General features: G+C 39.0%; 1 protein-coding gene across 1 annotated transcript; it reads left to right on the top strand.

The window, feature by feature from the left end:
- Positions 1–4,980: 4,980 nt before the first annotated feature.
- LOC121895241 (troponin C, slow skeletal and cardiac muscles-like) lies at positions 4,981–8,532 on the top strand (the record flags this gene model as incomplete). The annotated part of the gene is made up of 5 exons (XM_042408232.1): positions 4,981–5,020; positions 6,433–6,579; positions 7,088–7,202; positions 7,589–7,725; positions 8,249–8,532. Coding segments are annotated over 5 exons (471 nt in total), but the record flags the coding sequence as incomplete, so codon positions are not given.
- Between the last annotated feature and the right edge of the window lie 4,391 nt (positions 8,533–12,923).

Genomic DNA, 12,923 nt, shown 5'->3' with positions numbered 1-12,923 from the left:
CAAGAGTCAAGGTTGTCCTACTTGGGCCCGCGCATCCCACTGTAAGCAAATGCCTCCTCCAGCATGCACCAGAAATTAGCAGGGTCCCTCTTCATCCTGTGGGCCCTCTTCCTTGTCAGCTACAGAACCACAGAATGTTGATTGCATCCCTGGGAAGGACCTCCTCCCCTGAAGGACAGCGTAGGCCCTAGAGGCCCAGAAAAAGATGTATGACACCCTCCAGGGCACCCACAGCCGTCAGAGGAGCAGCAGAGCAGCGCAGGCACCGGAGGCCCAGAAGAAGATACATGACACCCTCCAGGGCACCCACAGCCATCAGAGGAGCAGAACAGAGAAATCGACAGACATCACAAATGGGACCTTTCGGTGTACCTAGAGAGAAAGAGACCTAAATATGAACCACAGCCCTCAACAAACACATATCTCCAACTGGCAAAAATGGTAGCTGATAATAGCCCAAACCGTAAAACTACAACAGAAGGACTCTCATTGATGAGCTTGCCCATCACTTCCCTTTGACACTTGTCACATACTACACTTTAACTCCTCCTCTGGACACTGTGGTTGTCCCGACCCATCACAAACTAGACAGCTCTACTGTCATCAACTTTATGCCAACTGTTATTCCTGCAACACTCCTAACCCTCTCACCCTCACAATGGTTCCAAAGACATTAAAATGGTGTGTTGAAGGTAAAGGAAAAAGTGGTGGTGTGGTCTGAGTCATGTGATACCAGCCATGAGAGTCCTTACAGTGCCACCTGAGGTTCACATTATTAAAAGAGACTTATACACAGACACACAAACACCATGGACAAGATTTTTTGGTGCTCTCATTCCAAATTATGGAGCCACGGCAGCTTTGGATCAAATAAGAGACCCTTTTCATGCAGTTGAAGATCTTGCAAACTCTACCGCAAAAGGCATGTCCATGCTTTCACAAGAGATGACTGCTGTAAGAATGACATGTCAGATACCATCGAACAGGTTGGGTACATCATTGTCTCAGTGTCTCTCCTCTACTCCACTGTTACGTCTATCAGCAGGTCTCAACGAGGCGAGTCACATCCACCTGCTACATGACGCACATTTCCTAATTTGGACATCACTCCCAGAGTTGGGGGTGTTCCCCAGAGATAAAGCTGAGCTACTGACACAAGCAAAGTGCTCCCAAGGGACTCTCCATAATCTGTTTCCCTTCTCATTACCACAAAGTTAGGTTGTAAAAAATAGGCAATAGATGGAAAGTGCAAAGCAATAATCACCTTTGAAGTTTTCTCTGCACGTTACACGCTGTGCTGTCTCTGTGTTATGGGTGTATAAATAGGTAGAGGTCTGTCTGCAATGAGGTGATGAGGAAAGATTTAGCTCAGTAGTCAGCGCAGTCGTCTATGATCTGAGAGACTCCAGTTCAAGACTCGGTGTGGGGACCTCCTCCATGAGGTGGTTTATTTATGAACACTTATTGTAACATTTTAATTTCCTAAAATTGAAAGCGTAATAAAAACAAAAAACATGATTTTTAAGCATCTTTCCACTTTTATTCGAATACAAATACAAATAATTTTGCTGCCTCAACAAATACAGATACAAATACAACTACTGAGCCCTCTGCACATTCCTACTGGACAAATATTTGACCTGAGTTATTTGCAGTATTTGTATATGTTGTCTCTCTCCTCTGACTTGAAGCTGTGTGATAACCTGTGAAGCTACAATGTATTGTCACTGCAAAAGTATTACTGTCAATCCATAGAGACCAGGTCTAAAATCAGGGCTTGACCTCTGACCTCTGAGCTTACTCTACAGCTGCTGCACATTGGCAGGTGCTATCTGTATGTCCTGCATAGTGTTAGCCTTTCATCAGAGATTTATCGCCACAGTCCCTCCCTCACCCTCCCCATTGGTAGAGGACTACTATTTCTAGTCAAGGGCACAACACATTCAAAATAGCGCTCTCTGTGAATCTATTGTCATGAAGACATCTGACTCCGATCTGTACCCAGGGCTCTGAAAATAAGTGAATTATGTACAGTTATCAGAACTACACATTTCACAAAACTGGAGGAGCTCACCTTCAATCTGACTCGAGTGGTTGTCCTTCAAAACGTTCCAATATGGAGAGCTTATGTGTTTATGGTGTAATGGAGATGAGTGACCTAACAAGAATTCTCTGTGATGACATCCCAATTGTTGCCAGAGCTTTCCAGCTGGGGCTCATATACTTCACTCTGCCCTGTGAAGACCATGTTAGCCTGACTGATCAATAGATGAGACACAGCCATACTTATTTACAATACATATATACATATGCAAGACTGTGTAATAGCTGATTCTATACGTTTTTGCCTGTATTTTATTTTGTCAAATATGTTACATAAGACCTAAAAAAAATGTAGATACTGCACTCAAATGTGTCCTTTCATCTTTTTTGTCAATTTCAACTACTGAACTGGAGTAACAAATTAATATATAATTGAATACATTTAAACGTGTGATTTAAAGGCAGCTAAACCACGAAAGAAATTCATGTGAATTCCGCTACAGACAGCAGCTGAGATGTCAGTTATACTGCCTCTGCCAAGCCAAAAAAACTTGAATTGAATTACTGAAAGGACGATCACATTAAGCTAGCTTTAAATTAAGATAGATCTTGTGCTATAGCGGTCCAGTTGGCTGTCTGTGTGTGTGTGATGGCTGTAAAACAGTCACAAAGTTAGATTCTGATCTTCCCTCAACTTGACCATATATTTAAATACCATCTTTTAACTTTGTAAGTCAGTATAGGTGAAGTCTGAATAAAGAGTCGCATGTAAAAATGACAGCTGCAGTATGATTTAAATCAATATGATGTCATATCTAAGTGCAGGCTGAGCTGAACACAGAGACAGCTCAGTGTCTCCACTTAGGTGCTGCAGTCGATGTTCCACTATTGTTGGGTGGTTTCTGTTGTTTCCTATTTATAGATCTCTCTCTTTCTGTCTACCACTCCTCCCTCCATCAGCCTTGGATTATGTGGGATGGGTCATGAGCTTTTTTAGTGCCATGCTGCCCCAACAGTAAAGACTGAGACAGTCAGTGCTGCCAGTCTTTGTCCTGTGTCTGAGTGCAGCAGCAGTGTGTCAGAGGCAGGGGCAGACCAGCAGCCATGGATGATGTATATAAAGCAGCGGTGAGTACAGATAAAGCCCAGTATTTTATATTTCTGTATCTGATAATAATTCAATTACAAAGCATGTAATAATACCAGAATCCTAGAGCTGTTCCTGTCCTGGTGTGTTGTGCTTTAACCAAAAGGAGTGCAGTCACTAAGCTGTATGAAATGATATGGGCCTTCGCTGGCACATACGTTTGATAAAGTTTAGGAGCCACTATGACAGATGTTAACAATAACTCTGCTCCTTTAATCCCAAAGTCAAGTTCAACAGTCCTAGAGCAAAACCAGCCAGTAGCCCTGAAGTCACCATGAATCTTTCACATTATATTATGAGGAATTCCCATTATTTTGTTCCCCTGAACCAAAGAACATCCATATCATGTCAAATGGAAAGAATAAATAACTTTTACAGTATCTCACAGAGTCATAGTACAGACAGATCTGAATTATGTGAAAATCATAATAATAATTTTAGGGGCACATTAATGGATTTCTGAGAATGTAAATGATATGAACTTCTACTTGTGGTCATGACTGTAGTTACAGTTGAGGACACTGAGGTCATGTCCTCTGTATTTTTGTGGGAATTTAAGCACTTTAGCAGCCTGTGTTTTTTATAATGACCACTGGTTGGAGTTTATAATATCTTCTTGTGATGAACAGTTCCTTACTGTTCATGTTTGTGTAAAAAATCTAATTTATATGTTTGAGAGTCTGTGTGTTCCTTCAACTTGAATAACAGTGAAACAATAGGTGTGATGTGCTCAGGCAGAGACAGGCTGCTGTGTTAGTTCATATTTCTGGGCCTGACAATAGAACAAAGAACAGTTTGACAGTTCAGGGGAAAGAAGAGAAGAGACAGCTGATGGCTCTTAAAACAAATGGATGAACCCTCCACCCCCTCCCACCACCACCTCCAGCATAACGCCACACTGCTCACAACTCCTTCAGTCCACTGTGCCACAGAACAAGAATAGTAAGTGAAGAAAGCATCATGTGACATTGCAGTCATTCTGCACTGACGGCAGCACAGAGCGGTTTAGTTATCAGTAGAGTTGTTGAGTTGAGGTTCTCTTCCAACCTTTTCATGCATGAATTATGAAATCACAGAGTAATAATTTTTTTATTGTTTGTTTTAACTCTTAAACACCTGAAAAATCATGACAATAACTTATTTTAATATATTGTATTTAGACGTGTCCACTGTAGTTGACACTGTGCATCAACGGTGTAAAAAGTGATTTAGTGGAAATCAATATAGGTCCAGAAAAACATGTTTTATTAAGATATTAACATTTAATAAGAGCAAATGGTATGAATACACATAGGAACATTAAATAGCAGCAGCAATAGAGAGGACATGTCCTAGGCCCAATAGGCAGAATAAACCCTTTGGTGCATAACGTCCACTGGAGTGGACAGATGTATTTTCACTCACAGAAAAAAATGTACAAGAAAAATATTATTAAAAATCTGATAAAAGTATTTCTAACATTTTATTTATTTGAAAAATATATTTTTTTACCTGTTTCTTTCTCTGAGAATAAAAGGATTTAACAGATCTTCCTGAGCTACTCGGTGCATCTACTCTACGCTCCGCTATATGTCAAAATCACAGAGAGAGCCAAAAATGATATTCAGATGGAATTGTAGACAACACTTTAGGGGTTCACCACCTGATAGTTGGGACATGGTACTACAACTGAAATGGTTCAAATGGCTTCCAGATATCTGTCCACTGTAGTGGACACCATGCATGAAAGGGTTAAAGTGGTAAAAAGAAGTAAGTTACTGTAAAAAACACAGTGATCATTGTGATTTTGTTTCCCTCAGGTTGAGAACTTGACTGAAGAGCAGAAAAATGGTGAGGAGACGTTTGGTTATTATTAATACTATTCTCTATATACCCACTGCTACAACTGATAGCACTTACAAGCAGGACTGCTACTGTTAACAATGATAGTATGTGAAGGAAACGTTGTATTTAAGTTTTATTGACTTTCACAATTTGTCCTTACAGAAACAAGAATATAAAATATGCACGTACACTGTCCTTTACATGTAATTGTGCACAAGTACATCTGCTTAATGGATAATGATGATAACTGTCAGTGTGGCCCACCCTCTGCACTGAGCGTCTGAAGAGAGGAACTTTCCTCTACTGCTGATTTATTCTATAGGCCTGGAACACAGGAAGTATACCTCCACTTCCCGCTCTGCAACACTGAGTGCAACAAGGATTAATATTAGGAGGAGGGGCAGACAATTGTGTCATGTTGTTGATAATTCTTTGAAAAAAGTGACATTATTATGTCATAACAGTGCTTTTTCCTCAATTGAGATCTTTGGGATTCTTAGTTTGTGTGACTATTTCATCAAAAAGGGGCTGTCAACGTTTTTGCTTCTAATTAGTTAGCTGACATACTTTACCTCATTGATCACCATGAAACTACTCAGGATATTTGTTTAGGGCCCCAAAATGTACCTGGCTGGCCCAGTTTACCAGTTGTTCCATAGCAATGGCTGTTATCATCTCTGTTACTTACTTACTCCGCTACAAAATCACAATTAATAGAAGCATCCAAATCCTTCAGACAGTTGTGCAGTTAAGAGCAGTAACTCTGCAGACGACCACCAGAGTGGATTCAGAACCACAGCTCCCAGTCAAGGTTAGGGTTAAGTGGTAGATAGAAGACAGCAGGGATCAACTAGACTGGGGTTTGAAGGATTTTACATTATTTAAGCTCCGTTTCTGTTCTGCTTTCATTCTAAGTTCTAATATGCCAATGAACCAAGTACTCAAAGTGTTTTGACTGTAATAGAGCAACACAATTTCATCACAGAAGGATTAAAATGTGTCTAATGTTATTATCGACTACTGTACTGTCCATTACTTATCAGTGTCCAGTTTTTGCTGACCATATAGTTGAGTTATATGGTAGCTTTTGAGAATATACTTTCTGTGTTTCTCACATAGAACATTATACTGTTATCATTATATGTAATTATATTGTATCAGTGTTAAGTTGTGAGGAGGACGATATATTGTATCAGAAAAAAACAACAATTATAATAGTTAAATCTCAGTTTAGTACATAATTCTTGCGTCTCCAGGTGGGTGTTGTCAGCCAGTCACAGTCAAAAGTCTCGGGCCAGTTTTCACTCCCACTCTGCTTCTTGGTGTTACATTTTGGACGTGGATTTCTGTTTGTAGTAAAAAGTAACTTAAACACATATCTCCTTGTCAGGCAGTAATGCTGGTTGTGTCTCCTCTAGAGTTCAAGGCTGCCTTTGACATCTTCATCCAGGATGCAGAGGATGGCTGCATCAGCACCAAAGAGTTGGGGAAGGTGATGAGGATGCTGGGGCAGAATCCCACCCCTGAAGAGTTACAGGAGATGATTGATGAGGTGGATGAAGATGGTATGTCAGCATCATGAAGTCTGTCACTTCACTGCACTGTTGACATCAAGAGTGTAGCCGTATGCAATGTATATCTGGGAGCAGTAAAAGGCTTCACTCTAAATATCAAGGATATCACTGTGAGACTTTGGGATTCAAGGCCAAGGCAAACATTAAAGTAAGCACAGGAATTAATGGTTAGTAACCTCATAAGATGCTGACATTTTGAATGAAACATAAACCAGGTTTAGATTGAACCTCTCTGACATCACCAACCAGTGTCAGTCGTTCATTACAAACTCACAGTGATTTTAAGTTGTAGTGGAGATCCTAAAGTCTCCAAAGCTAAGATGATGCAGCAGACATGTATAATATTTCTATCTGATAAATGAAGAGCTGCAACAAGACGTTACAGAGTATAAATGATATTTAATGACATTAAAGCAACTAAAGGGAAAAGTTAATCTGATTTAAATGTGAAGTATGATATAGATATATGTCTATATAATATCATGGCGTGTGCTCACAGGCAGCGGTACAGTAGACTTTGATGAGTTCCTGGTTATGATGGTCCGCTGCATGAAGGAGGAGAGCAAAGGAAAATCAGAGGAGGAGTTGGCTGAACTTTTCCGTATGTTTGACAAGTAGGTTTCTCTTTATATTTCTGTTCATATTCTGCACAGTGTTACTTCAGAATTCCAAGGAAATGTCACCCTTGACTGTAAAATAAATCAGTATTGACTAACACTAGTAGATGGACATTGGTTTTAAATATTACTAAAATCAAACAGAGCTCAACAAACACGAGCATACATGCACATATATAAGTACACATATATAGTACAAGTCCATAAGTACATATACAGTGTCTCCAAGTATTTACAAATATATAAAAAGGTTGGCACTGTGAAAACAAAGTTCATGTTGAAGACTTTAATAATACAAAACTATTACTGATATATTTTTTTAAAAAACCTGTTGAGGTTACTTTTGACTGCATCTGAGATTGATTCTTTCATCTTGTGTTGAGGAACGGCGACGGCTACATAGACCTCGAGGAGCTGAAGGCCATGCTGGAGTCCACTGGAGAGGCCATCACTGAAGACGACATAGAGGAGCTGATGAAGGATGGAGACAAAAACAACGACGGCAAAATTGATTATGATGGTACGAAAGCCAAACCATTAGTAACACTCATATGCAAATATTGTACATTGGCAATGAAAGTTTGCATTTGACATTTGATGAGAATTAAAACTGCAATGCTGTGGCTCCTAAAACCAAAACAACGAGCTGAAAGAAGCTCTGAAGCTCCGCAGAGTCGTGGGAAGTAATTCTTTGCGCGTTTGTCACAACAAACAACATGTGTCCTATAAGACGTCATCTGATCCATTATTAATATATAATGTCATGTTTTAATATGTTTACATTTGTTGGGCAGCCAAAAGCATTTCATTCCTGATTGTTGTTGTAGACATTTCAGTGATAACTACTAACGACAGGAAGTGAACCAGCTGCACTACATGACTGTCACACTATTCTAAAACGAATGAAATCAGTCAGTAATTCTACAGGCCTGTATGTAAGACATCATGATGTAATTATTATGACGACATTACATGCCCAGCCTACACCAGAACCTACATCCAAGGTCTTGTCAAAGTGTTTGACTTTGTGCGTTCTCTCGCAGAGTTCCTGGAGTTCATGAAAGGTGTTGAATAAAGGATTCAGCTGAAGGCCTCACGCTGCAGCATCCTCACTTTCCATTGGCTGCAACACCATCGAAGGCCGTTCCTGAAGATATGCCTCCACCTCCTGTCTGCTTTTAACAACATCAGCAACACACACCTCCTCAACAGACTGCCCTGTCAGTTCATCTCAAACAACCTCAACGAAGCTCAGAGGTCTGCTGAGAGATCTCATTGACAACAAATTCCTCTGTTTCTGATAGTGATGATGAATCAAAGTGTCATATAGAAGACTATTTTCAATAAAAAGTTTTTCAGAATTGCATATTTTGTCTGTCATACTATGTGATGTAATAATATGTTCATGAAACCGTATTTTACACCTTGAGAAAAATTACGTAGAACTTACTTGTTTACAAGGGGGGCATGGGGTGTGTGTAAAGATGTAGGGGTAAGAGAGCGAGAAAAAGACAATAATACAAAGTGGGCATTAACAATAATAATAAATAATAATGACGTGAGAGAGAGAGAGAACTCCTCTTACTCCATAACTATATAAAGTGTAATGTGAGCAGCATGTTAGCAGAGCAGCAACTGTTCTGTTTGTGTGTTTACACAGGAGGCGTTTAGGTACAGTGTTGAGTGTAGGTTTTGGAAGCGCTCAGAGCCCAATACACAATCACTGTTGTTACACATATGTGTAAAACAAAGGGATATAGAGTTAAAGGCATCTGCGTCCCCTGGACTAACAGGTGTTGGGGTGAAACTGGGATGGATCAGGACAGCTGGCTCTGGCCACAATTTGATCTATGCATAATTTTTTTGTATCTATTCTCCATTATTTTTGTGTTTTCTTTTTGTTTCATTTTGTGTATTTGTTTTTCTTCCCTGCCTTCTTTGCTTTCTCCATCTTTTAGGCTTGCCCCAGGCCCATAAGAGGTTGCTGGTCTGCTGCAGGTCAGAGCCTCTCTAGAGCAACACCCTCTCATATAAGACGGGGTCTAATCATTCTGGTCTTCTTGAAGGGGGACTGGGGCGATGATCAGACCCTCTGTCACCAAGCTGTCCAAAACTAGTCCAGTCCCCAAAGCCCCCTTCAGGTGCTAGGGTCTGGTCTGATGTGCCGCCTTATTTTGGCAGTCTTTGGTGATGGACTGTGAGAAGAGATGTATAATATCCAACAGAAGAGAGGCCAATCATAGAGCCAGCCTTTCTGATCATCTTATTGACCCTGTTTTTATCATCCACAGTGATTGTGAAGTTGAAACATTGGCAGGAGCACTTGTGTGATGCCATTTTGAAAATGCCTGTACGTTATGCTATATTGGCATCCCTAAGATCCTTAAAAAGAATCTACAGACCTCTCAAAACAAACTAGTTAGGTTGATTTTTAAACTCCATGCCCAAACACATCTTCTCCCTGATTTTAATAGTCTGAAGTGGCTCAGAGTGGAGGAGAGTTGGTCACAGGATTGTCAACAGGCCGGGTATAGGCAGTCACCAAGGGCGTCACCTTGTCTGGTGGGTGCAGGTCACCCTCAAAGGAAAAAAATAAAATAAATAAAAAAATTTGTAAAAATAAATGAATAAAAACGAAAAATGAAAAAATAAAAAATGAACAAATAAATAAATAAATACACTTTACACCTCTGTTCCTCCCAGTGTTTCATCCGTCCTGCAGCTGTACTGTGCACATTGAAACAGAGGGATGATGCACATCAGACAGGCCAAGTCTGTGAGATGTCAAGAGGTAGATATTCACATTTTATTCCATAATGGTAAAGGTTTTGGACCTTTACCATTCTCAGGTGTGTAAGGAAGACAACGGAGAAAAGAGGAGGAGGAAAAGAAAGCCTAATATAGAGGTATGTCGTCTTATGTAAACATTAAAACGCTGTTTTGTGTGCAGACGTTTCATTTGTAATAGTATAATTTTCAGATAACATTACAGATTGAAGGATATGAGACTGAATGGCAGTTAGTAGCAGCTATCTGGATAACTGCTCCTTCCTACAACGTAAAGCATTGTGCTGAAATTTAACTGATCAATATCAGTGATAATGAATACCACTATATCCATAAAAACGTAGATTTCTGCACTGGTTTGCACCAGCTATGTGTAAGCCGGTATGAGCCACTTGGCATCTGGCACATTGTAGTAAACTAACTGCTGTTTCATCATTAGTGAGCTCTGTGATACTTTATGATTGACAGCTACCCTAGCAGTATGTGTGTGACTATTCAGTTGTTACAGTTATGTTGTAACTTATCTCTGTGGTACATGCTTTTATTTTGGTAATGCATAAATCACAACTTAGTAATAATTTACATAATAACTAGGCTAAGTTTGAACTTACACACAGCTGGTGCAACAGGCTGCAGCAGTTATTTGTCTACTCTGCAGCTACATGTTTTGGCTTGTAATAATCTAATATCCACTTTATAACTGTCCAGATGCTCTCAGGAAACATCTGCAGAAGCCTCAAACTGCTGGAGAAGTTACATCTGATCTCCCGTCTAGACCACTCTCTGAAGCAGATCAGTTCAGATCAGATAGGATACAATGTGTTAAAGTTGATGACACACTGTCCAGTAACATGAAGTGCACAATGGGTGTTCCACAAGGGTCAGTGTTACGTCCTCTATTATTTAGCCTATATATGTATGATCTCCTTCAACAGTTTCATGATGTAGAACTACAAATGTATGCAGATGACACCATCGTGTACACACATGCAAAAACAGCTGAGTTAGCTGCTGCTAAGCTAACAATTGCACCAGAAAGGATCACACATTGGCTTGATCAGTCATGTCTGAGTCTAAATGTAAACAAGACAAAAGGTATGTTTTTCTCTAAGACTATGGTACAACCTCCCAATGCTGATGTCAAAGGTGAAAGGATTGACATAGTCACTGATTTTAAATATCTTGGTGTGACACTGGATCCAAATTTGAACTTTAAGAAACATATTTAAAAAACGGTTAAAACCATAAAGTACAACTAAGCAAATTTTAGACATATTAGAAACTGTCTCTCTTTGGACACAGCCAAGATATTTATGGATGCTATGATTCTTTCCCATATGTCTTATTGCATCACATGTTGGGGGCCATAAAACCTCTTGAGTTCTCATACAAACAAACTCTAAAAACTCTGGACAAAATCCAATGCATTTCAATCACTGTAGGGTTCTGGAGAAATACAGTTTACTGAGCTTTGAGAATTTTAGATTATTCTCAAATTTGTGCCTAGTTTATAAAATTTTAAATGGTTTGGCCTCCTCCGCTATGTGACTTTGTTTGTACTCGCTCAGTATGTTCTATTAGATCCTAAAGAACATCCTCTATATAATATTGCACCATACCATTTTGTCGCACTGCATTTGGACAGTCAGCTTTCTCTGTGAAAGATGATGATATGAAGAACTGTTGTTCAATCAATACATTCAAGGCCAAACTAAAAAATCTACTAAAGACCAATCAGCTGTGTGACCACTGAGTGTAAACTTAATCTATGGTCTTCTCATTAGCGCAGGCAGTCTTGCTTTTAATTTGACAAGTTTACATTATTAATTTCTAATTGACATGGTGGCTGTATGTGATGTGCTGTTGTGTGTAGCTTTGTATTTTGTATGGTGTGTTCTGTGTGTTTTTTGCTTTGCACTGCTTGTTGTTGTGCTTTTGTATGTTTTGATTGTTGGGGACTGTGGATGTAAACAAGTAAATTACTCCGGTGCAGTGCATCTTTAATGATTAAAACTGTACACTGTCCAAATCAATAAATGACCATCATATCAAACACTTCAGCTACCTGCAATGAAACACAGCCTGTAGCAGGTGAGTTCTGTTCATGTTACAGCTGCAGTTATGTAACTAATGTCAATATGGACCAATCCAGACACATTTTTGCTATAATTCTATCAAATATGCACAATAAGTTTTGAACATACGTAACTCATCCGGTACATCTGGAATGTTTTGTCCATTTGTTCACAAATGGATGCTAGAGAGTCTATTTTTATTTGACAGTACTTTTACCAAACCTTTAACCATTTTCTAACCTTCACAATGACAGAAAGTCACGAAAACTGCAGCTTGCACACACAGATTTTATTTCTTTCATTTTCACTCATTAATTAATTTTTTTTCATTAATTTTTAAGGCAATATCGCCACCTACTGGATCTTTTTCAAAACAAAATTCAAATGAGCTAGAACTACACTGAACTATGGGTCCACTTAAGAAAGTTTCAAGTCAAATACCAATATTATCTATGATTAAATGGTTTCTTACATACTTGAATTATCATGGTAACACTTGCGCAATAAAATATATTGAATCATAAATATAATTTCTATAATAAGAAAGGGAACATAGCTAATTTAAATACTAATCAATATTAGACTGCAACCATCTATATTTATTCAAGTTGTCTACAGGACACATTAAAGCTAGAATAACTTATTCCCATCAAAAATCATTTAAACTTTTTTCACTCATGTAATTGAACAGTTTTGGTCAACCGTTATCTATAATTCATGCTTCACATGTGTTTATTGCCTGATGTGTTGTAATTTATGAATAATTGTATGTTCTTACTAAAGGATTAATAACTATATTTGCATGTATGTTTAGATTTACCTGCAGGTGAAGCAACAACAGACACAACATCCACTG

The sequence above is a fragment of the Thunnus maccoyii genome, chromosome 4, assembly GCF_910596095.1.
Source record: "Thunnus maccoyii chromosome 4, fThuMac1.1, whole genome shotgun sequence".
NCBI classification, from domain to species: domain Eukaryota; kingdom Metazoa; phylum Chordata; class Actinopteri; order Scombriformes; family Scombridae; genus Thunnus; species Thunnus maccoyii.
The sequence above is the reverse complement of the archived record's forward strand: the minus strand, read 5'-3'. Positions and strand labels throughout refer to the sequence as shown.